The 25,800-nt window shown below is 36.8% G+C and overlaps 1 protein-coding gene across 1 annotated transcript in view; it reads left to right on the plus strand.

The window, feature by feature from the left end:
* The window catches only part of LOC135688841 (multifunctional protein CAD), a 40,215-nt gene extending 20,294 nt beyond the window's left edge, over positions 1-19,921 (plus strand). Inside the window, exons 18-41 of the mRNA XM_065205872.2 lie at positions 664-765; positions 1,473-1,595; positions 2,028-2,210; positions 2,787-3,005; positions 3,317-3,487; positions 4,658-4,840; positions 5,657-5,761; positions 6,025-6,258; positions 7,237-7,485; positions 7,968-8,132; positions 9,145-9,276; positions 10,183-10,384; positions 11,436-11,551; positions 11,896-12,111; positions 12,411-12,666; positions 12,854-12,975; positions 13,422-13,496; positions 14,341-14,482; positions 15,286-15,356; positions 15,700-15,825; positions 16,607-16,762; positions 17,521-17,622; positions 18,831-18,925; positions 19,137-19,921. Of these exons, the coding sequence (XP_065061944.2) occupies positions 664-765; positions 1,473-1,595; positions 2,028-2,210; positions 2,787-3,005; positions 3,317-3,487; positions 4,658-4,840; positions 5,657-5,761; positions 6,025-6,258; positions 7,237-7,485; positions 7,968-8,132; positions 9,145-9,276; positions 10,183-10,384; positions 11,436-11,551; positions 11,896-12,111; positions 12,411-12,666; positions 12,854-12,975; positions 13,422-13,496; positions 14,341-14,482; positions 15,286-15,356; positions 15,700-15,825; positions 16,607-16,762; positions 17,521-17,622; positions 18,831-18,925; positions 19,137-19,239 (3,648 nt within the window). The 3' untranslated portion in view covers positions 19,240-19,921. The remainder of the gene's footprint in view (positions 1-663; positions 766-1,472; positions 1,596-2,027; positions 2,211-2,786; positions 3,006-3,316; positions 3,488-4,657; positions 4,841-5,656; positions 5,762-6,024; positions 6,259-7,236; positions 7,486-7,967; positions 8,133-9,144; positions 9,277-10,182; positions 10,385-11,435; positions 11,552-11,895; positions 12,112-12,410; positions 12,667-12,853; positions 12,976-13,421; positions 13,497-14,340; positions 14,483-15,285; positions 15,357-15,699; positions 15,826-16,606; positions 16,763-17,520; positions 17,623-18,830; positions 18,926-19,136) is intronic.
* Positions 19,922-25,800: the final 5,879 nt, after the last annotated feature.

The raw sequence follows: 25,800 nt of genomic DNA on the forward strand, positions 1-25,800 counted from the left end.
TTAGGGTTCTCTCTCCAACGAAGGATGGAAAATGTCCCCTCTTCGAGTCGAATACCCGACTTTTTTAGAACCAGAACCAGATAAGGCTGGATTATTTTTCTTATTTCTTGGATAATATGAATACTTATTCTGACACTTTCCACTCTGAAATATGTCAGACAGAAAAGATTTTAGCATTTTGGCAGAGACAAATTCAAATGATGTTGTTCTCTATGATCGTACAACGTTTTGATCTGTAAGAGTTGAAGGAAAGGATGAAATAGGATGTTAACCTCTGTAAAAAATTTGATAAATTGACTAAAATGGATTTGGAATGAATAGATTTTACAACATGAAAAAATAACCATTGCACTAAAAGAAACAATTCGCTGGACTTGTATAAATGAAGTTTTACCATAATGGACGTTTAGGTACCAACATTCTTTAAAAATTTTTTGAATCGATAACAGTGTACATTCTTCTGATAACTAGAATTATGAATGTTATGTGAAAGTAAGAAATCTTGGTAGAGCAGGCACCGCTGGCATACTCTTGAAGGTTACAATGGTTGTTCATTTTTGCTGAAACTTTTTTCTAGATAGAAATTTTGAGGTGCGTATTTTTATGTGACTGATTGATCTGAGGCTGGATTGTTTCGATAATGCGTGATGTGGTTTCTTTTAGACTGTAATGGATATTTATTCAAAAGAAGACCCAGAGGGTGTTATTCTATCCATGGGCGGCCAAATACCGAATAATATTGCCATGGCTCTGCATCGCCAGCAAGTAAGTTTTTTATTTACTTTGATTTATAGTTAACCATTCTAAATCCCTTTGTATCTAGTAGGAGGAAATATAGAGAGAAGTATATGTTATATAGTCTGTCGACTTAGGGGCTACCTCTCATAAACCATACTTTAGACCATCCCTGTTTTAGATTGGCATGGATTGCTTCTTTTTAACAAAATGCCCCCTATAAGCTTAATTAATGATTTAAAAAAAACTGATGCGAGTAGAGCTTCTATAAAGATATGGCGTGGATGCGGCTGGAAGCAAATGGTGCCACGGGGTGACGTATTCCAGAGAGTGCAGAATGGGATGATTGCCTTTTCCAGCTACCCCTAGCTTCCCGCTATGACCACAAAGTACCCATACTGTGGGGTTGGCAAGAGACGAGCTTCTAATTTATAGGTCGAGTCTAGATTTTAAGACAATCTTTTGAGCTCCAGTCAAGCAAGATACCTAAACATTTGAGCGAAGTATGCTCAAAAGCATTCAGAAAAGAGCATGTTCGTCTTTGCCTGTCTTGATGATAGTTTGACCTAAGATTTCTATAGTTAACCCCCTTGAATTTTACTTACAGTAAACTGACCGTGATTTAATGAAACTTTAGAAAGTCTGACTTTAGCTAATCAACGTGTTCATATTTTACATTTAATTGGGAAGGCCGATTTGCGTTTACATTTTCATTTTAGTTTCTCGTTTTTCCGTAGGTACGAGTCTTGGGAACATCACCTGAGATGATCGACAACGCGGAGAACCGGTTCAAGTTTTCTCGGCTTCTTGATGGTATTGGTATTCTGCAGCCAGTATGGAAAGAACTTACAACCACTGAGGTATGAATGATGCCTGTCGAATCAACTATCATGTTTATAGCACCGACAATTGTGTAATGCCAGTATATCTGGTTCAGCTCTCTTGTATACAGGACCTTATGCTGCCCTGATCTTTTGTATACCCCCATTTCATCTTGTATTTAGTTGTATTTTTTCTTACTATTCTAATGTATGATTAGATCTTATATCATCGTTGCAGAAAAAATTATATTGAATAAGTTCTGAAATTGGCTAAGCCTTTAAAGTTTGGAGTGTGTTCGACAAAAAGCTTAAAGAATGAAAAACAATAAAAGTACAGTGACAAATAAAAAATAGCAATCCCACAGCAAGGAGAAAAGAAAACCAAGTATTTAAGGAAATGAATATCTCTACAAATTTAAAAATTCCTTTGGTTGAGCTTTTAACTGAAATGTTTAATTTTTTTATGTGCAGGAAGCTTTCAACTTCTGTCAGAAAGTCGGTTACCCCTGCTTGATTCGACCGTCCTACGTGCTCAGTGGCGCTGCCATGAACGTTGCTTATAGCGACAACGATTTGAAGGCCTATCTTGGCTCAGCAGTGTCTGTTAGCAGAGACCATCCTGTGGTCATCTCAAAGTTCATCCAGGATGCAAAGGCAAGTACTTATTTCAGTTTTATGACATAACGTATCATAATTAAGAATGTACACAGCCTCACAACTCCCAGGGGTTAGGCATGTAAGCTTCGTGAGCGAACGATCTCGATCTCGTATTGAAGATCAGGCACTGCGAGGCTTCGCAAACGCCACGTTGTAGAATTTTGCTCCCACACTCTACTGTTAGAGAGAAGATTTCATTCCTTCGATTTTCCGTTTAGGTAACGCTCGTTCCTGTGTGATTTTTAGAGAAGGGTGTTAAGCCCCCCTCCCATTTCTAGAGATAATAGGTGTGCAACAATTTGCGGAGGGCTGAGACTAAGTTTAAGTTTTTTTTATGTGAAAGTATGTCCCGGTAGGGTAGCTCTGGGACTGCCTTGTTTTTGTTAAAGTAATAAGAAAGGAAATGTCTATCAAAAGCCGCGTTCTTCTTCTCCACTTATGATCTATCCGCTCCTAAATATGAATTATCGTTCACACTTTGTCCAGCTGCAAATATCTTTTATTGACATGTAGCGTATATGAATAACGGTAATATATACAACATCATAAACGAATATTGTCTTAAAATCCAAGGAAATCGACGTGGACGCAGTTGCATCGTGCGGTGAACTGATCAGTTTGGCCGTATCAGAGCACGTTGAGCTAGCAGGCGTTCACTCAGGCGACGCTACTCTCGTCTGCCCACCGCGGCATATTAACGCTGAGACGCTGAGAAAGATCAAACAAGTCACCTATTTAGTTGCTGATGCACTAAACATATCAGGCCCATTCAATATGCAGTTGATAGCCAAGGTGAATATTTATTGTACAATACTTCCCCTCCTGCCTAGACTTTGTGTTAAATAGCTGCCGTACTTGTTTAAAATGACGAAATATTTTTTTATAAAGCCCTTCAAAACTAAATGCATAAGATATCTTCGAAATTCCCAAGTTGTCCTGATACCTTTTTAACGTAAGTGTACCTATGTGACGCGGTGTTCTCTCAAAGAAATATTATCGTACTATACAAAATTTGGAACATCTTTTAATGGCTAACGTTAAGTGGGAATACCCATGTGAAGGTTTTTTATCATTTTGCATTAAAGTTGCTGTTTATCGTTTAGGACAACCAACTGAAAGTAATTGAATGCAATCTACGAGCCTCGAGATCGTTGCCATTTGTATCCAAAACACTGAATCACGACTTCATTGCCTTGGCAACAAGAGTGATGGCTGGTGGCAGCTTCGAGCCTGCCTTTGACGTCATGGACAAGTGCGAGAGAGTCGGGGTCAAGGTGAGTTGGAGTTTTTGAGTCAACAGAGCTTGACACCAATGATATCATCTGCTTTCCAGAAGCCTATCTTATCCATTGAAATGTCTCATTGTGGGGAATGTTTATTCCCTGTGACACACTGAATAGATTCACAAACAAAGTGTGTCTCTTTCAACGCTATGATAAGGTACGTTTTCCAGCTTAGGCCCGTATAGTAATTCTCCAAGAAATCAACAATGCGTCGTGTTTATGTATCCATCGAATTTCACATAACAGATCCTCAACTAAAAACTGAATGCCTACAGCAAGCTACTTTACCCTTATATACTGTTCAACAAGAAATTTCTAGAATATACTCCTACAATATCACGTGTGCAGGAATACAATCTGGAATAAGCAAGTTACAGCATGTTACGTAAGGCTAACTCTAGAAGTTTCTACAATTATTTTAGTCAACTTGTCTAGCATGTTCTACTTGTTAGCATTATTAAGAAACTACTCGAAAGGCCCAGTTCACCACATCATCAAGAAGTTTATCACTCTTGCCAAACAGCCCCAGAGATTTTTTAAAACTATACGATTTTTGAGTGAATTGTCATGAGTAAAAGAATTTTTGTTGAAGGCTGTCGAGATTTTCATGGACTGACATTCCCCGCAAGTTTCTCAAGTAAGGTAGAATTGATCAATAGACTAAATGTTTTAACAACCGGGAATGCGCCACTTCGCACCTGTTTTTCCTACAATTATTCGTCCACAGTCAATTTTCATTGAACAACGTTTTTCTCTTTGTTGCAATATAATCTTGCTTTGTTTCTTTTGCGGTATCTTTTTTGTCTTATTTTTTGGATACTCTGCCTAAACATCAAAAAAGTTATCGGTTCCATGGGGCTGCATTGCGATGTACAGGCTCCTTATAGCGTCACCCTTTTTCATGTTATGTAGATATTTTGTTTTCACATTGTTTTCAACTTTCTCAATGTTGTCTGCTAATTACATGCGGCATCAGGGAGCCAATGGAGATATCTGATACATTTCCTAGACATCATGGCATTCCTTGATACGTATGTTTTCTTTTAGCTGTAAATGCACAAAAACCCACTACTCATTCCACCCCAGTCCCATCAAGTTAGGTACCATCCTCTATTCTGAAGTTATTGTCCCTCACATTCTCAATCCATTCTTCATCCCCAGGTTCCGCAGTTCTCATTTTCGCGATTGGCTGGCGCCGATTTTATGCTTGGCGTTGAAATGGCGAGCACAGGAGAGGTTGCCTGCTTTGGTGAGAACCGCTACGAGGCCTATCTGAAAGCCCTTTTGAGTACTGGCTTCAAAATGCCAAAAAAGACGATTCTTCTCACTGTTGGTAGTTATAAGGTAAGGAGTAACTGTATTAGTACAGTGGGGCGCAGCTCGTAGATTGCATCAAAGAAAACAAGGCTTTAAATAGGGCAATTCATTCTTTATGATATCGAGATTCGTTACGTAATGTTTTTTCCTCGATATTTGAAAATTAATTTTTCAACTGCGAATCGACAGAAATAGCATAGCTATTCGATGTAGGTGTTCTTAATTTCCCTTTAACCCATATTTGGAAATTGGGCCTAGAAAACATGGCGGTCATACGGTCGAAGGCCCAATGGTAGGCCAATTAATGAAGAAGGAATAAAGTGCCACACCCAAGCCCCGCCCAAGCTCCGCCTTATATTCTTTGTCTTCTGAATCGGGTCTTGAAAGCCTAAGGAAATTGTCAGGCGAAAGGCTGGGCTGTTTTCTGGACCCTATGAGAATTTTGGCAAAACCCAGTCTTACCTTCCAAAACGTAAAAAGGAATTGTTCGCCAATAAACTGAAAAGAGGTCTTTGCTGCACTTTTATTTTGTGATAGCAGATATATGAAGTCAGATGAAGTCACACGAAAAACGTATATCCTAATTTCCTTCGTTGTTTCATGGAAAACCAACTTTGTACTGCTCCAAGTCTTTTAGAAGGGATGTGTTCAAATGCCACTTACCCTGCCCCATGACATGCTCCTTAAACAAAATTTGAGGCTAACGAGAGACTATCTTGTGAGACAGCCAGTTCTTTTTCGGGCCACTGATGGCTATCCTTGTTTCAAAAAGACACAGGGTTTTTTATGATACTTAAAGCATCGATTTATAACTCAGATAACGAATATTTCTTTCCACTTCAGTCCAAGATAGAATTGCTGCCTTATGTCCGCATGCTGCAGAAATTTGGATACGAACTCTATGCCAGTATGGGAACTGGAGATTTTTACAGCTCACAAGGAGTAGAGGTATGACTTCAAATCTTTCGTTTTTTGTAAAGATGCAACTTCAAACAGTGAAAATTTCTCGCTACCTGCATTTTATTCTGCTAGCTGACGCCTTGCAGTAGGCCCTTTTCAGCGAATTTCTACGCAAGATTGCCTTACGTCATTTAATTATTACGTCATCATTTGCATACGAGGCTCATTTTGTTACAAAATTAAGTCAAAATTTATGACGAGTTTTCCAGCAATCATAGTGATTCATATTTGTCTTTATCTTTGAATTACAGATACAGATTGTCGACTGGCCTTTTGAAGAAAATGGCGACGAAGGCCGAGAACAGAGCATTCAAGAATATCTGATTCAAAACAAATTTGACCTTGTTATCAATATACCAATGAGTTCCGGTGGGGCGAGAAGAAAAGCTCATTTCATTACCCATGGCTACAGGACAAGACGAATGGCTATCGATTACTCTGTTCCATTGATCACAGATGTGAAGTGTGCCAAGTTGTTCATCGAGGTGAGCATAATTTGGTGTGTTGGTTTAGTGGTAGCATACTCGCATAATGTCGATGACGTCATAGGGCTAGAAGCCGGAAAATGGAAAGATGAAAGCGAAAACTTGATTTTTACTGATATAGGTCGATAAAGTTTTTACCTGTTAGGTTTTTACCTAGTTTTTACCCGAAAATACCTGTGCAAGAAAACAAAGCAACGCAGTCGTGCTGTCTTTAAGATTCGCGTACAGCAATCACTTACCGTATTTCCTCGAAAATAAGCCGCGGCTTATTTTTTTCATGAAATGAAACTTTTCGACCTACTTTTGAATCGGCTTATTTTCGAAATGTTTTCTGAAAAGAGAAAAAAACAGGTACTTTTTTGGCTTCGGAAAACTCATTTTTTATTACTGCTCGAAGTGAGCCTGACTGAGTTTCCCACCTTCTAATGTTCTTTTCATCGATTCCAAAGTGCAATGCATTGATGGAACAGCCTTTATCTGTAATATATATACTCTAAAAATTCTGTTTTAAACTTAGCAGAAAACAACTTTCTCGTAGCAGCCATATTTGCGAAATGTTTATTTTCAAACAATTTGTCGATAGATTCAAATGATTTGATTCGAACGTTTGTTTGAATGTCTTAAAGGAGTGTGCAATGCAACGGCTTCACTTAGACTTACTCCATGAGCCTCTGTTTCGCTACTGCCTCATTTGACTGACGCTCCATGAGTCTGTTGTAGCGTCAGTTAAGCGAGGCAGTAGCGAAACAGAGGCTCATGGAGTAAGTCTAGGCTTCACTGTGTCTCGACTTATTTTCGAGGTTGGCCTGTTCCCTGTCTTTTCTAATATTTTTTAGCTGGCTGTTTTTTTAGTCGGCCAATTTTCGAGGAAATACGGTAATTTCCATCATTGGAAATTTTGAGGCTGTTTGGATAATAACGCCTCCTTAAACAAATCGCAAATTTAGAATGTTTCTGACATGAATTAATTTCATCCAGGCGCTGAACCGTGTTGGTAAAGAACCGAAGGTGAAGACCCACCTTGATTGTGTCACATGCGGCAGCATTGTCCGCTTGCCAGGGTTCGTCGATGTTCATGTGCATATGCGGGAGCCAGGTGCGGCATACAAAGAGGACTTTGTATCAGGAACCGCAGCGGCATTAGCCGGTGGCATTACGATGGTATTGTGTATGCCAAACACAAAACCCACTATAACCGATCGGAGTGCCTTTGAACTGGCTCAAAAAGTAAGTTTTGGTTTTTTAACTATTTAGTTTTGGATCAACGAACGAACGAATAAACAAATTAATGAATGCATGAATGAATAAGTTAATGAATTTATGAATGAATGAATGAATTTATGAATAAATTTATGAATAAATTAATGAATTGATGCAAGTATTAATAAATGAATGAATATTTGAATGAAAGTATGAATGTAGGAATGAATAAATTAATGAATGAAAGTATGTATGAATTAATAATTGAACGAGTGAATGATTGAATAAACGAATAAGAAAATAAAGAAACAAAGAAATGATCGAATAACCGAATAAATGAATAAGCAAATCAGTAAGATGAAACAATTAAGTTGTCGATCTGTCGTTTTCAAATAGCCTGTTTTACCACATCCTTTTGCTTGGCAAAGCTGCCAAAGATCACGTACATTACGATTTACGATACTCTTCTGTAGTTGGCAAGGAATTTGATGACTGCATTGTTTTCACAGTGTGCCCGTCTTGGTGCAAGATGTGACTACGCTCTTTACGCTGGAGCCGGATCCGACAATGCGGAAAAGATCGCGAAGCTGGCCCATCTCACAGCTGGATTGAAGATGTACTTGAACGATACATATTCGACTCTGAAGATGCCTGATTTGACACAATGGATGGCGGTGAGTGTTTTTGAAACGTAGGCTTGGGCTGGGAGTGTCCTCGAAACTTATCCTTTGGCTGGTTATGTTCATGTTTTCATTCTCTTTGCTATTTCCACAAATTTATTACATATGGCAACATTTTCTTTGGAAGTTCTTGGGAACTCGGAAAAATAAACGTATTTTTTTGCTCACGAAAAACATCAGTCGTAGCAGTTGTGTTTCTTTGCCAGAAAAAAGTCGATAACAAATACGCATCGTATGTTTTTTTAGTAATGACCTCTAAGGGTTCGAAAATTTTTTGTCTGTATTGCACCCCCAAACTGTACATAAGCGATAAGAAAAGCTAGTCAAGAACAAGAAAAAGATGTGTAATGCCAACCAAAAGTGGTCGAACTTATGTGTTGATAAACACCCATGTTTTTCATAGTCGTTGGTGATATTGAAGTTGTGGCTAAATATCTTTGTTAATGACGTTCTTTAATTCTTAGTATTTCTTCATTGCGTTTTGGTACAGTAAAGGAAAAACTCTTCAGTCTTTAATGTAAATTACTGTTTGACAGTCTTTCGTAAAATACTCGATTTCGTATAGGCAGAGTTCTATACGCTTCAGTGTCAAATTATGATTTCAATATATGATTTACTTTGCTTAATTATGCTTAAAGAAGCCTAACCCTCATAGACATCATTTAATGATTATTTCTTTAAAGGCAATCTGTCTCATTGTGGATTGGTTAACGAGAACAATAGCTGGAACAATAGCCTAAACACGATTCCAGCGCTCTGCCATAATTTTTACAATGCGATAAATTAAAGGGGGACTGGAAACAATAAAAAAATCCCTTTGTTCTTATAATCAATTAACATCGTGACAGATTGCCTTTAAATACGCTTGGTAAACTTCCGAATACATCACACAGTCTTGTTGTATCTTTTGCCCAAGGCGATCTGTAATACGACCAAATTTGACTTTCATTTCTAGTCAGACGTCATTTTTGATTAGTTCTTTTAATCATTTCATTTTCTTTGGCAGCATTTTGAGCATTGGCCTAAGCAATACCCAGTAGTCGCCCACGCAGAGGGCACAACAGCCGCTGCTGTAATTCTGTTGTCACAAATTTATGACAGGCCAGTCCACATCGCGCATGTCGCACGGAAGGAGGAGGTGAGCAGATTGAAATATTAGTTATCCCCCTGAGTTACTAGTTGATTTAACAATAAAGTGAACCATGTATTGCTAATACCATTAACGCCCCGGCCAAGGTTCTTCACGGGGGTAAACAATTTTGGATAAGTTACAGATTGTACTTAGATATCAATTACACCAAACAAATGGCTTAGAATGGATTGTCAAAACTGCAAATGTAATTCCTGCAAAAACATATAGATTCTTTCCCTGCAAATTAGTCAAATCATGGTTTATCAATCCTTGTAGGTTAGTTTCATGTTTGCAATTTCGGTAAAACGCTAGAGTTTACCATAGATTTAAAGGAAATGAACTAGAGCAAAGCAACAACAACAAGTATGACTACTATCGGCTGCAGGGAGGTAAATCTCCATGGTACTAGTACAATGTTTTTACGACAATAAGGAAGTTGTAGTATAATTGTATTTTGCTGTCGGTAGAATTGTCCATTGTAGAGAAGTGTCTATAGATTACAATCCTTACTGTGTTACAGTCCTTTGAGATGTGGGTATGGAGAAGTGTTTTGAGATTAAGCTGGACTGAGAGGAAAACTAATAAATGGGTCAAAGAAAAGTCAGAGAAAGGATAAGAACGGTATAGTTGTGGCATCAATGGAGGGTGAAGTAGTGGGGAGAAATAAGAGTGAAAGATGAAGAAAAGCTTGGTTAGACAATATCAGAGAAAAGTGTGGAGGAATGGCAATGATGCAAGGAACCACAAAATCGTTTTGATCTGAATGGTGCCTACGGCTCCATTGGAGCTCTGGCGTTAAAGAAGATGTCTTTAGATTGGGTTTACCCGCTATTTGTTTCGTTTAGCAGTACTGGGACTCAGCGCGTTTCGCCGTGACGCTTTCGCAGTTATCACTTTGATTTTTAATTTCAGATTTCTATCATACGTGCTGCGAAGGAGAAAGGACTTAAGGTCACGTGTGAAGTGTCTCCTCACCACCTGTTTTTGACGGAAGACGACATTGTGACTATAGGCACTAGTCGCATCCGCGTGAAACCTGAACTTGGTTCTTTGGAAGACCAGCAGTCATTATGGGACAATATGGACATTATCGACTGTTTTGCCACTGATCACGGTAATAATCAGTTATATGTGCCCGCTTGCATCATGTACCCTTAAAGGGCCTGAGCTACATAAACCATTTGCTCGCCTGTAATCGGCTTTCTGATAATCATTAAGTAATATGGCTTCCTTTTCTGCTTCTGACAATTTGTCTGGCACTGGAAGTAAGCTTGGGAGGACAACAAAAGATGAAAATCGTCATGTCGTCTATTTTTGTAGTCGCCTTAGCAGCTATGGTTGAAGACAAAACAGAAAGTTCGCGAGAAACGTTCGTTTACACGCAGCGACTTCGCTTTTTGTTTGCCAGACCTCTTTCCAAAGGGAGAACCTTTCCCCTAAGGAGAACCTTCCCCTAAGAGAGAAACGTTCCCCTTAGTCTGTTAATTGTATCCGCTGTAAGCTCACTCTAAATAATTTATATTTTCTTTGGTATTAGCCTATGGCATATTCAGAAAAACTTCCAACATTGCACCTCATCCCTAAATCTCGCTCGACTGTTTTCTTTATAGACACAACCGCAAAGGGTCTATGTTGCTCAGGTCCCTTTTACTCAGTAATCTAAAGGACTGAACTTATCAGTAAATTGTAGAAGGTACGAAATATCAGGGAGATGTTAAGGGAATTTAGAAATAATAATTTCAAATAGAGTTTAGACAAGGGAGTATATAAAATGCTCTTTGGCAAAATATCTGCACTTAAAAATGTTTCTAGGAAATTATCATCAACTTTGTTGGCATGCCTTTCCTCCAATGAGGATTTCTAATCACCCGTTCCGAAAAGTAAACTCCCGATATTCTGCAAGACCAGTTTAAATGTTCTGCTCAACAGACTTGCTTTGCGTATATATTTTCGAAACCGGCCTAAAGTAAACAACCCATTTCTGCTCGCATAGAAATAAACTGCCGCAAAGCATGCCGGTTGTGCTAGAGCCTTTAAGTCTAAACCTAACTCTTATTTGTTTTTATAGCCTGTTTGGGTTGTAATAGTTTTTTATTTGTGCTAATTTTCAACAACCTTGGCTAACGAAAACTCTCCTTACTAATTACGACAGTATATTTCTGCAGCACCCCATGCACTTGAAGAAAAGGATTCGGAAAATGCTCCTCCAGGGTTTCCAGGGTTGGAGACGATGGTTCCGCTTTTGTTGGATGCAGTTCATAAAGGAAGGCTGACTATGCAGGTGAACAGTCAAAACTTGCATTCTGTATTCAAAAAAGAATTTTGCAACTTCTGTAGCAGATTTACACTAAGGCCTGCTTACAATTTCGTTATAGGTAATTTGATGTCACGAAAAAGTGGAAACATAACACACTATATATATAACTCAAATACTTTTTATTCAACAATTTAAAACGTTTAATGATAACGGAATTTTGTATTTAATGGAATTTTGTTAGCGGAAGGTTAACAGAATTTTTTATTTAGTTGTGGATTAAAATATGCATGTGATTGGCCCTCTGTTTATAGCCAATCAGCGACACTTATAATAGTTCAGTTGTTCAAGGTGTTGCTCTTATCTCTTAGGACCTGATTCTAAGGCTCCACACCAACCCAATCCGTATTTTCGGCCTGCCTGAACAGAAAGATACCTATATTGAAGTTGACGTTGAAGAAGAATGGACGATCCCTGATTTTATGCCATACACGAAGTCCAAATGGACGCCATTTGCTGGAATGAAGGTTACAGGCAAAGTTAGTCGCGTGGTGCTGCGAGGCGAGCTTGCAGTTATCGATGACCAGGTAGAAATTCATATAAACTATGTGTTTGAATGTAATTACCTTTATGTCAAACACCTTTCCTTCTTCGCAGCCATATCACCAGGATATAATGTTTCTAGACTTTTTTGGGTTTTGCATCCTTATTTTTGATGAAATATTTTGTGATGTGCTTGATGTATATTTCAAGTGATAGGCTGGGAGCTGGAAAGGAGTTGAAATAATGATTAGTTGTTAACATAAACATTTTACAAGAATTTACTTATAGAGTCTAGAATAATGTTCTTGAAAATAAATTTTTTCGTATATTTTTCTCACCATAGGTTCTTGCAGAGCCAGGATATGGTCGTGACGTGAGGGCATTCCAGCCGCCAAAATGCCTTCCAGCTTTGGAGACCTCATTTGATGTTGTACCAGCAAAATCGCCAAGAGAAAGAAAAGTATCTGGTTCAATTGCTTCACCAAAAGTGCCACCTCCAAGTCCATCGAAAAAAGTCACATTTGATGCAAACCGAGATACACCTTGGTCGGCACCCCCGTCTGTTCATCGATCTCATGATGCAAGCCCTAAGCAAACAGGTATCTTGCTTCATCTTTTTCCGGGGGTTTCAATGTAGGACTAAAGTCTTGAATTTCTACCATTTTATCTTTGCCGCTTTTTGATGAAACAAATATGAGAACTTGTTATTAATAAAAATAAATTGTTTTGTATATTGTTTTCTAATTTCGCTGTCTAGCAGTGCATAAACCATTTTCTATTTTGCAGTTCCAGAAATCGTTTTCGAAAGCACAAGCGCAGCTGGTACCCCTCATGCGGTGCTCCTAACTATGCAACATGGCCTGACGGGAAAACATGTTTTGTCCGTAAAGGATATCACAAAAGACCAGGTTCCCACATCTTTCTTTGATTTTTCCGTCTTCCTTTTGTCCCACCCCGTTTTTTTTTCGCACTAACATCTCACGATTGTCCCTACCCATATGCTATGGAATAAAACTTGGATTTGAAATGAAAGAAATTCTACATCTAAACACTTTCATTAATGCAAATGAGTCTGTTAAATTTTGAAAATAAATTTTGCATTCGATTAATTTTAACTTTGCTCCTTCCATCTTTCTATTCCTTTCAATTTTTATTCTGCCTGCTATATCCTTACCTTCATTTCGTTTTCCTTTTCGTTATTATTTAGTTGACGAGTTCTTTCTAAAAATTTATTTTGATTTTTGCTAATACTTTATCGAATAATTTGGTAACAAGTTTCCAACTTTTTCCCCGACTGTGGCCTCGTTGTATCATCATGTGTCACCATTCTTTAATCGATTCCTATCTGCTTTAGTTTCATCATATATTCAACGTTGCCCATCAGATGAGAAAAGCTGTGAGAAGAGGGGAATCATTTGATATACTCAAGGTTTGTGAAATCTACCGTGAATTTGCAAGCCTTATCCTATTCAATAGCTCCCATCACACCCTTGACTATGAGACTAATTGAACGACGATGGCGAATAAAGTGCAGTTTGAGGCTAAAAAATTCTCTCTGTTATTTGTGGGTAAATATGGCCCTTTGTAAATTTTGTTGATAAGATGCTTGAGCAGTTGTAAACAGAATCATCTTGAGGATAGATGTCAAAATTAAAAGTCATATGGTAATCATAGATAGTTTTCTCTGCCCGGTTTATTGCTCCAGCAGTAACCAGATCTTCCCTTGAACGACACTACCGTCCAAAATCATAGATAGTTCCCTCTGCCCGGTTTATCGCTTCAGCAGTAACCAGGTTTTTCTTTAAACTACACTACCGTCGATAACCAGGCTAGCTGTAATGTTTACTCTTCAATCAAAGTAACCAAGGGAAAGATCTTTCTGCACTGCTTTTTTCTCATACATGCTCAAAACATGGCCATGTATCCCCAACGGTGAATCCTCTAAACGCCACTGCTCTATTTGTTCCCCAAACTGATTTACGCTTTCATTTAACCCAGCTAATTGAAGTAAACGCCCCCTTAATGTGGCCTCTCTGTAAGGAAATCTTGGGAGTTTTAAAGGACTTTAATTAGGGATTATGGCATCGAGATTATACAATCTCGAAAAATTACAAACATTCTCACGTAACTTCTTATACCTTATAATCATAAAATGTTCGATATATAATTTCGAAGGGGAGATGAAGGTCTTACAGAGATAGCAAAACTTTAAAATGGCTCAATAATGTTTAGTTAAATGATTACTTTCATCCAATAATTATTTTCTTATGCAGGGTAAAGTTCTCGGCTTAATGTTCTTCGAACCAAGCACTCGAACGGCAACCTCGTTTCTGTCAGCAATGCAGCGACTAGGAGGCACAGTTGCTCATATGAGGCCTTCTGATTCTTCCCAAGTGAAAGGTGAATCGCTGGAAGGTATGCTGTTGTTGACGATTACAAAATAAATTATTGCGAGTTTTTTTAAAGCCTTCTCAATTTCGGAGTGTACTCTATCGTCTATTACGTTTTGATTATCGCTCTTATCTCCATAAAACTTTTGCCTTTTGCATAATGTCTTAGTAAAAGCCCAGCAAAGTACAGTGTTTCATTTTCCTTGTTTTCATTGTCCATGGATTTCTCTTTGTCGCTTTCGTATGTTCTTGCCTATCATCTTGCGTTCGGTCTCTTAATTTCATTTTCTGTTGTTTGCTGTCAATATCTTTCCGGCTTCCCATCAATTTTCTTCTCCAAGTGCCCGTTATTTTGGTTTTACGTTTTTCAGGCCCTATTTTCTAATCACACCATTCCCTAAGCAGTGCTTTGAGTTTTCCTTTCTCCTTGAACTGTGGGAAATTTGCACATTTTTCTTTTCCATCTATTAAATCCTGAATTATGAATCTTGTAACCAGTAGCTAGACGAAAGATCGTGGTCTCAGCCCGTAGTCTGATACAAATGAACGTTTCTATGGACTCACAGCGTTAGCTACAAGCTAGGAAAAAATACGGGACTTAACCAATGCGATAAAACATTTCATACTGTTCTCTAGAAATTTGCCTTCTCTAGGAGAAAGTTATTTTAGTCGAAAATCATTAGAGTCCAAAACATTTGAATGGTTGCCCAAAATTAGCTGTTAAAATGCATTGTAATCTATGCTACTACTTCATGACTAAAGCTATGTGTTTGATATGTTTCATGTTCTCAATATACAATCCTCTAATAAAATGCATTTATATTCCAGACTGTGTGCAGGCGATGAGCTCTTACTGTGATGCCGTTGTCATGCGCCATCCAGAAACAGGCGCGGTTCAGGTTGGTTTAAAAACCTCATGCACTTGAAACGAAAATGCTTCAAAATTTACTTCAATCGTTTTTAAATAGCAGACTAACTCTGACGACTTATCAATACCCTTGCATTACGTAAGCCTTGAAATTGAAACTTGCATGCGAGTACAGGTTATTGTCTGTGTAAGGCTCAGGACTAATAGCAGACTTGTTTTCCTGAGGCTGTACACTATCGCTTTGTTAGGTATATATTTATTGTGTTTAATTTTTTCTACATCACAAGTTATGTTGATGACTTTTCATAGGGTATATCCGGAAATGAATTCAAATTTTCCCCTTTTTTCTTAACAATGGTTGTATTTTTGAATAGAGAGCAGCAAGGCACTGTCAGAAACCTTTGATCAATGCCGGAGATGGGGTAGGGGAACATCCCACACAGGGTTTGCTGGATGTCTTTACCATTCGAGAGGAAATAGGAACTGTTAATGGAATTACGGTATGTTGAGATGCTCATTTACAAATACAGTTCAGTTTCGTTCAGTTTCGTTCAGTTTCGTTCAGTTTCGTTCAGTTTCGTTCAGTACAGTACAGTACAGTACAGTACAGTACAGTACAGTACAGTACAGTACAGTACAGTACAGTACAGTACAGTACAGTACAGTACAGTACAGTACAGTACAGTACAGTACAGTACAGTACAGTACAGTACAGTACAGTACAGTACAGTACAGTACAGTACAGTACAGTACAGTACAGCCATATTTCCAAGACTTGTTTTGTGCAATCGTTATGATGTTCCTGCGTTTAAAACTACCCAAAAGGACCTTTTTAGTTTCCAATTTCACCTCAAAAGCCTTTCTAACGCTGAGCATTTTTGCATGTTATGCTAAATCTGGGGGATTTTAAGCCCCGTTAACACTGGCCTGTTTTAAGCAAAACTGAGAGTACATTATCCATTTGAGAAGACACCTTTGTGGCGACCCGGCTTCTAGAGGTACTTTTGGGACACTGAGAAGCTTTGCTTTAGCGCACCTAGTGATTCCTGTGTCAGTATTTATAGAGAGCTTGTTACGCTCCTTACTCTAAGTGAAAGTCTGGTTATTGTGGGGTTTGGGACCCCAGACCTTCAGATCTGTAATTCAAGACCCTAGCCATTGAGCCAATCGTTCACAAACAACAACACACAAAAGGAATTGTACCAATATGAACGCAGAAAACAGGCCTTTTTTACTTTAATGTCAAGATTTCAAATAATTTCGCCTTCTGCTCCTCCGTAGGTGACTATGGTTGGTGATCTGAAGCACGGTAGAACAGTCCACTCACTTGCGCGCATGCTCACCTTATACAGAGTAAAATTGCAGTATGTGTCACCTGCATCTTTGAAAATGCCAGACCAGGTGAAAAAGTACATCGAAGAACGATCCATTCCACAGGTATGTGTTTTGAATATTCCTTTCACGTGTTCGTTTCTTTTGCAGCATGGCTCATAGTAGTGTTTCCCAACTTTGTTGGTATAGGCTCTATATTGTACGACTCTTGTGTATAGCATCAGTATGTACTGATCTTAGAAAACATTTGATGTGCAAGAAGAGGTTTAATATTCAATTTTTACCATTGGAATCAATTTAATTCACCCGAGTCTGACTGAGAAATGATATTAAGAGCGTCTCTCTTACATCGACAAGTTGTATGTATATAATATGGGTTTGTGCACTGCTGCGGACCAAAACAAGAACCTAAAGTACTCCCGGACCAACATAAACGTTTATCATGAGTCAATCTCATGGTCCTATAAATTTCATGGACTAGTGAGTTTTTATGTAAAATTGTTTGCTTGATTTCAAATTAAGCTTAATCTGGTTTCCTTCGGTTATCAAATATTTCAACTCAAAACAAACAAAAGTTTTAAAAAGCAGTGTAAAGCCATAGAGCAGTTATAGGAGGGAACTCCAGGTAGCATTTAATGCAAGATATATAGAAATTATATAAGTGTCAAGCAATTAATTGAGAGTGTATCAAACAATTAATTAAGTTTAATCATTTAATTCTTCTTTTTCATATATTTTAAGTAGCCTATATTAGTGACACTTTTTCAGATGTCTTGATTTTGACATTAATTCTATACGGAAAAGACTTTATGAAATTTAACAAGCCATTGATAACAGGTTTAACAGGTTTTTGTGTTTAACAGAGTGAATTTGACTCGATTGAAGACGCATTGCCAGCCACTGATGTTTTATACATGACGCGAATTCAAAGAGAAAGATTCCCTAGTAAAGAGGAGTTTGAGAAAGTAAGTACGAGCGGCAATCTGGTTTTTATCTTGTAATTCTAAGACCCTTAACTGTTAGGCCATCTACTGAAGTTTCCTCTTAGAACCGTTGGTTGTTTAGTTTTACATTATGTATCCAGGGCCTAAGAAATTAGTGCAAATTTACTTGTCATAGTTTTTTCATGTATGTAACAACGTAGAGGTTTATAATATATAGGCTCCGAAAATCAGTAGACTTTCGAGCGAGTTAATAGCTTCAAATTTTTTCTCATCATCGAAAAATCTTTAGGACCTGAAATAAGGTAAGGTAAAAAAAAGAAACATTAATAATAAAAAAGAGATGAAAGCTGCAATACAGATGTTCAAATCTCGTCAAGGGACTTGCATACCAGCCCTCAGAAATTACGCAGACAATTTTGACCATCAACACGAAACAAGAAACAATAAAGCATTGCTTAGACTGCCTTTGGTTAAAACAGAAACTGCGAAAAGATCCCTTTACTTTCAAGGACCGTACTGTTTTAACGAACTTCCACGAGACATGCGTTCCCTGAAATCGCTTGTTATTTTTAAATCCAAGTTGAGAGAACATTTTTTATCGTAATAGAGATTGTAAAGTAGAGAATGATTTTAAAGCTTTAATTTCAAGATTCTGATTATAAGTAACTCCTTTTTAAAGTTTAGGTTTTTCTAATATTGTATATGTTCAAAACAGGGCCCTTATTGATAACAGCACCTTTGTTGCTGAAAAGGCAATCCTGTATAAATAATTATATTATTATTATTATTATTATTATTATTATTATAATAGTTATAATTGCAATTCCTGCAATTCATTCTTCAAAATGTGTGACTCTCTCTCCATCGATCAGCAACAAAAACAGTATCTCATTTCTAAACTTTCCAACATTGCCATCCGTACTACGTACTACATATTTTGTTGCAAAAATAAGCCATGGACAAATCCGGAATTACATCCTTTTTAACTTTAGTTGTTTTATTTTATTTTTCTCAGTTTTTTCTTTTACCTTACGATTGTTATAGTTTTTTCTTTGTAAAACCAGGCTAGCCAATTGCAAATTACCTTGTAATAGTGAGATTTGTAGTTGTAGTTTAAGTTGAATTGAAAATGAAATGTTTCCATTATTATGTATTAGCTTCTCAATTCTCAGTTTGTTTCTCTTCTGATTGCAAGTATTGTGTGGTCTTCTAAATGAATTTTTTTCTAGGTCAATGATTCCTTTCTTCTGACACCAAGACTTCTCACGCATGCGAAAGAGAAAATGGTCGTAATGCACCCTCTGCCAAGAAATAACGAAATCAGGTAAGCCCCAACTAGTATTTGTAGAATTTGCTAGGGTTTTTCTGAAGTAACCAATCCCGGCAAACTTGATATATTTTATTTCTATCAAAAGCATCAGGAAGCAGTTTATCTTTGTAGATGATATCAAGCAGGGATCTAATTTCCCTCTTTTTACGCCTGTTTTAAAAACCAATTTTGTATTGTACATGCATTATTTGAATTTTCCTTTTAGTCCGGAGATCGATAGTGACCCAAGAGCAGCCTACTTCCGACAGGTGGAATGTGGAATGTACGTAAGGATGGCGCTGCTGGCCCTGGTTCTTGGAAAATGCTAAAGAATTCCTAGAATTGTTGTCTTCCACATACTATCCAGATACAGATATAATCTACAAATATTGATAGACTTCATATCACTTAGTGAACTGTTATTTGGGTTTAAAACAGAAAAGTATTCAAGAACTTAAATTCTAATAATGGGAGTAGCAAATATGCAGTCAGTACTTGTTCGTACACGTCATGTCATGTCATGTCATGTCATGACACGAAATTTTACGAATAGGGGGTGAGAGAGCAACGAATAACTTTGTTTATGTCCCAGATTCCTTCAATGTCTTGTTATGTTGCATTTTTGTTTAGTTTTTAACAGTAATCTGTCTGTTGATAATAACTTTATTTAAGTTTTCTTTATTTAATCGTTTCGTTAAGTAATGTCGAGAAGCTTGCGTCAAATTTGTGCTTAAAATTGAAATTTATAAACAGGCCTATGTATTTGTTTCTGGTAAAGATAGCTAAACAATACATACGTTAATTACTTTTGAATTAATGGGTAGAATCTAATTGCTTTTTCTTTCAAGGATATATTGAATACAATAATGAAACTTACTTTCGGTGATAAATATATTTTTGTACTTTGGCTTTCATGTTGCTTTCTTCTTTTAAATGTTTTCTTTGTTCTACTTTTTGATTCCATAATATTTTAAATTTATTTGATATACACGATGTTGATTTACGTAAAAATATTTTAAAATTTCTATGAAGAACCAGTTCTTAGTAGCATAAAAACCCAGAAACGTGTTTCTCGTATAGCTGAAGCATTACTGCATAACTGTTGTTAGAATGTCAAGGATGGGGTAAAAGGTGACTGTATTCACAACTATGAGCAAATTAATGCATAAGGAAGACGGACAGCAGTTTGGATTTGTTTAGGTCAATCAGTTTCTTTGAACTGCGAACGTGATTGCAAGCAGGGGCGGAAATTTGGTCAAATATTGGGGGGGCAAGCCTATTGTTTTAATAAGATGACGTCACATTTCATATTGTTTTGGAACAAAAGACCACTCTCCTTAAAAGTATTGGGGGCGGTCGCCCCCCCCCCTCGCCCCCAGGAGTCCGCCACTGATTGCAAAGTCCTGTTCAGGAATAGAGTTTTTAAAAAGCTAATTAACTAAACACCAATCAAATTCCTTCCCTCTTTTGCCATTCTGCAAGCATTGGCTCGTATTGGTCATCCAGTAATTTTTGTTGTTTAAAGATTTAAACTTTGAAAATCTGTCAAATAAATTACCGTTTGAAAAGTGATTGGGAAAGTGAATATTCATTTGTAATATCTTCCAATTATTTTCCAAGTGTTATACTTCAATCACAATGAGCAGATTGACGTCTGGTCCGTCAGTCATGTCAATTAAGCCATGGCTCACGGTTCAAATATGTCCAAAAAGACCCTGATAAAAGCGACATGGCTAAGGTTTCAGTGACATGGACCCTTAATTCAAATTTGGCCTTACTTTTGCAAAAACGTTAACTGTCAGCTGGGAATGAGTCTCCTATTTCTAGAAAGTCTCTTCGAATTTGGATCTTTGATTTTCTACCTTACTTTATTGATAACACGACTTTATTGATTGTCTACCTGATTCATAATTTTCCACCCTACATGATTGATTTTCAACACAACTTTATTGAGATTCCACCCGAATTTATTGATTTTCTACCCAACGTTCTATATTTTTTACCCGACTTTATTCAATTTCTACCCAACGTTTTTGAGATTCTCTCTTCGTTGATTTTCTATCCAACTTTATTGGGATTCTACCTGATCTCAATGAGATTCCACCCGACTTTATTGACTTTCTACAAGACTTTCTACTAGCCTTTATTGACTTTCTTCCTGACTTTATTGACATTTTACCTGACTTTTTTACTTCCCACCCTACTTGACTGATATTCTAACAATCTTTATTGATTTTCTTTTATGCTTTTATCCGCTTTTATGGACTTTCTACCTGATTTTATTGATTTTATTGAATTTCTGCCAGTTTTATTATAATTTCAGCGTAAAATCTAAACAAATTCAGGTAGGAAGTCAATCATGTTGGGAAAAATGATAAAGTCAAAGAGAAAATAAACAAATAAGGTCTGGTGGGAAGTCAAAAAGTTGGGTAGAGAGTCAATAATATCCGGTAGAATCTATTGTAGTTTGAGCAGAATCTCAAAAAATTCGTGTGGAATCTCAATAAAGTTTTGCGAAATTTGGCTGAAAGTCAATAATGTCTTGTCAATAAAGTAAGGTGGAATCTAAATGAATGAAGTCGGGTACATTTTCAATAAAGTCGGGTAGAAAAACAAACAAAGGAGATGGAGTCTTAAAAAAAGTTGGGTTGTCAAGAAAGTAAAAAATTCAATACCGTCTGCTAAGAATTCCAGAAAGTTTGGGGGTAGAATATTAGTAGAGCTGCATTGAAATTCAAAAAAAACCAGGTAGAAAATAAATAGTATTGGGTGAAAAACCAATATAGTCGGGTAGGAAGTCAAAAAGGTCGAGTGGAATCTCAATAAAGTCAGGTATCAATTCAATAGAATCAGGTAGAAAGTAAATAATATCGGGTATAAAGTGAATAAAGACGGATATGAATCTCAGTGAAGCTAGGGATAATCTCAATAAAATCAGATAGATATCCAATAAAGTCTTGTAGAAAATTGAATAAGTCAACTAAAAAGGCAACAATATCGGGAATAATCCCAATAAAGCCAGGTAGAATATCAATTAAGTGACATTGAAATTTAAGAAAACTAGATAGAAAATCAATTAAAATTGGGTAAAAATTCAATAAAGTCGGGTAGGAAGTCGAGAAAGTCTGGGGGTAGAATATCAGTAAAGCTGCATTGAAATTCAAGAAAACCAGGTAGAAAATCAATAAAATTGGGTGGAAAACCAATAAAGTCGGGTAGGAAGTCAAAAAGGTCGAGTGGAATCTCAATAAAGTCAGGTATCAATTCAATAGAATCAGGTAGAAAGTAAATAATATCGGGTATAAAGTGAATAAAGACGGATATGAATCTCAGTGAAGCTAGGGATAATCTCAATAAAATCAGATAGATATCCAATAAAGTCTTGTAGAAAATTGAATAAGTCAACTAAAAAGGCAACAATATCGGGAATAATCCCAATAAAGCCAGGTAGAATATCAATTAAGTGACATTGAAATTTAAGAAAACTAGATAGAAAATCAATTAAAATTGGGTAAAAATTCAATAAAGTCGGGTAGGAAGTCGAGAAAGTCTGGGGGTAGAATATCAGTAAAGCTGCATTGAAATTCAAGAAAACCAGGTAGAAAATCAATAAAATTGGGTGGAAAACCAATAAAGTCGGGTAGGAAGTCAAAAAGGTCGAGTGGAATCTCAATAAAGTCAGGTATCAATTCAATAGAATCAGGTAGAAAGTAAATAATATCGGGTATAAAGTGAATAAAGACGGATATGAATCTCAGTGAAGCTAGGGATAATCTCAATAAAATCAGATAGATATCCAATAAAGTCTTGTAGAAAATTGAATAAGTCAACTAAAAAGGCAACAATATCGGGAATAATCCCAATAAAGCCAGGTAGAATATCAATTAAGTGACATTGAAATTTAAGAAAACTAGATAGAAAATCAATTAAAATTGGGTAAAAATTCAATAAAGTCGGGTAGGAAGTCGAGAAAGTCTGGGGGTAGAATATCAGTAAAGCTGCATTGAAATTCAAGAAAACCAATAAAAATTCAATAAAGTCGGGTAGGAAGTCGAGAAAGTCGAGTAGAATCTCAATAAAGTTCAAGTCTACATCAGAACGGCGATCAATGTTAGCACTAAATAAATCCATCCATCGACTGAGGTGTCGTTTCCAACCTGGCGTGTCCTATTTAACGTGTGGAGAAAACAGAGCAGGAGAAGAGACGATGTGACTACTGCGTGTCTTGATTCTAACTGAACTCTAATTGTTTATAACTTTATATACTTACCTATAAAAACTTATTACTAAAAGTAAAGGTGATGAGTAAATTGAATAGCATGGCAAAGATAAAGTAAACAATAGGGACTAATGAATGTGTGAAATGAGAGTGACGTAGTTGATGCCTGTGCTGCAATGTGAGAATGTCATGGAATGAATGAGGAGGAAAAATTAGCGTAAACAGGCCTAAGTCAAGTCGCTACAAAGTCGGTTATAAATTCAACAAAGTCAGGTAGAAAGTAAAAAACCGGGTAGAAAGTCAAATAGTCGGGTATGAATCTCAGTAAAGTTAGGTAGAATATCAATAAAGTTGGATAAAAATTTAATAAAGGTGAGTGTGGTAGGAAAGCTCAAAATGCTGGCTAGAAAATCAATAAAGTTAGCTGGAAAGGAAATGAACTTGGGAATAATCCCAATAAAGCCTGGTAGAATCTCAATAAAGTCATATAAAATTTAATAAAGCCTGGTAGAATCTCAATAAAGTCATATAAAATTTAATAAAGTCTGGTAGAAAGCTGCATAAGCCCGTCAAAATCACAAAAAAGTCGGGTAGAATATCGATAAAGGTAGCTTAAAAGGCAACAGAATCGGGAATAATCCCGATTATCGATATCAAAAACAATAAATTCGGTAAAGTTTAAATAAAGTCGGGTAGAAAATCAATAAAGTTGGCTGGAATCTTAATAAAAACGAATAGAAATTCAATCAAGTCCGGTAGAATTTCAATATAGTCGGCTAGAATTTCAAAGAAGTTGGATCGAAATTCAATTAAGTCAGCTAAAATATCAATATGGCGGGTAGAAAATCAAAAGTTTGGTAGGAAGTCAAAAAGTCGAGTAGAATCTCATTAAATTTGAGAAGAATGTCAAAATGTCTGTTGGGATCTCAATGAAGTGAGCTAAATATCAATAATGTCGGGTAGAATCTAAAAAATATCCTGTCCAAAGTCAATTAAGTTTGGTAAAAAGTCAATATAGTCTCATAGAATCTTAATAAGTTCGGGTAAAAAGTAAATAAAGACTCTTGCAGAAAGTCAATTAAGTCGAGTAGACTCTCAAAATAGTCTGCTTGAATCTCAACAAAGTTTGACAAAATAGAACCAATAAAACCTTGAGATTATTCATTAACGTCGGATGAAATCTCAATAAAGAAGGATAGAAATTGAATAAAGTCAGTTAGAATACTAATCAAGTCAGTTGGAATCTCAAAAAAATCGGGTAGAAAGTCAATAAAGTCAGCTAAAGTCCGGTAGAATCCCGATAAAGTCGGGTAGAATATCAATAAAGCTGCATAGAAATTAAAAAAAATCAGGTAGAAAACTAACAAAACTAACAAAGTTTAGTAACATCGGAACAAAGTCAAGTAGAATCTCAATGGCTAAGAGTGTATCAAGTATATTGACAATGCCACGTAAAAGTTCTTGAGGCTTGGAGGCAAAACTGAGAGACAAGGCTTCCTGCAAGTGAATCGAGCAAAGAAATCTTGTCACTTTGAACTTTTTATTAGCTTAAAATACACTTTGGAATTTGCTCTTGCCGTCATTATCTTGCTTTTCTTAAACGTTTCACTATTTTGTAGGGTTGCATTTGGTTAATTCCATTCTTTAAATGAGCTTCATTTCTGTATACGGCCACCTAGACATCGCGGCCCTGGAGTAATTTGCCATCCCTGCCCCCTTTCTTGTTGGCCCAGGATATATGCAGGCTTTCGAAATTCTTTTTTATTACTACTCGCTGTGACTATACATACTAGTCTTGTCACGGGACAAAACCGTTTTATCACTGCAAAGGTTGGTTATCACTGCACCTTAAAATTAGGTATGCTTTTGCGGACTCAACATAACCAATTACGATACGATTCAAGAGTCATAACCAATTCAAGGGTCAGTATACCTTCTAACAGCTATGACGAGATGAAAAAGATGAAGAGAAGAAAATTGGTTGCAAACATGCTACGTCATGCAATGTAATAGCAATGTCAAACATCTGGAAAAATGAGAGCATAAAACTAAAGAAAAAAGCGAGATCAGAAAACCACCATAGTTTTAACTATTGTGGCATATGGGCCCGAGTGTTGAGATTTTAAGGGTGCCCTTAAGATGTATAATGGGAACAAATTACAAGTTTCGAGCCGTGTTGCTACCGCTGGGTATTAACAAATATTAACATTATGCTGAAATGCTAAGAAAATACTTTGAAAACTGAATGCAATTATTCGGGAGAAAATTGTTGAAACAAACTTTTGCAATTTTATATACCACGCCACCCCCTGTAAATTCGATTCCCTTTTCTTCCTAAATCTACATTTGACATTGAATCAGAGGAGGGGAAAAGTTAGTATTGAATGGAAAGAAGAAATATCAACTTTTCTCACCTAATCTTGTCCGGAAGTAGCAGGTCTTCTTGGAAAGGAGCAACAGCCTGAGCAAGAGGATTCTGACTTGCATTGTAATAGAAAAGTAAAGAAAATGATGACCAAATACATGGATGTGTGACAACATCAAAGACTTTTGCAGATTTACTAGGGTCAGAATTGAAAAAATTGGAGAATTTGTGTGAAGATAAGATACATTGACACTCATGCGAAAAAATGAATAATCCGGTTGATGTTGATGATGATGCGAAGGAGGT

This window comes from Rhopilema esculentum, chromosome 9 (assembly GCF_057945365.1).
Source record: "Rhopilema esculentum isolate cy_ngs chromosome 9, ASM5794536v1, whole genome shotgun sequence".
In the NCBI taxonomy this organism is placed as follows: Eukaryota; Metazoa; Cnidaria; class Scyphozoa; order Rhizostomeae; family Rhizostomatidae; genus Rhopilema; species Rhopilema esculentum.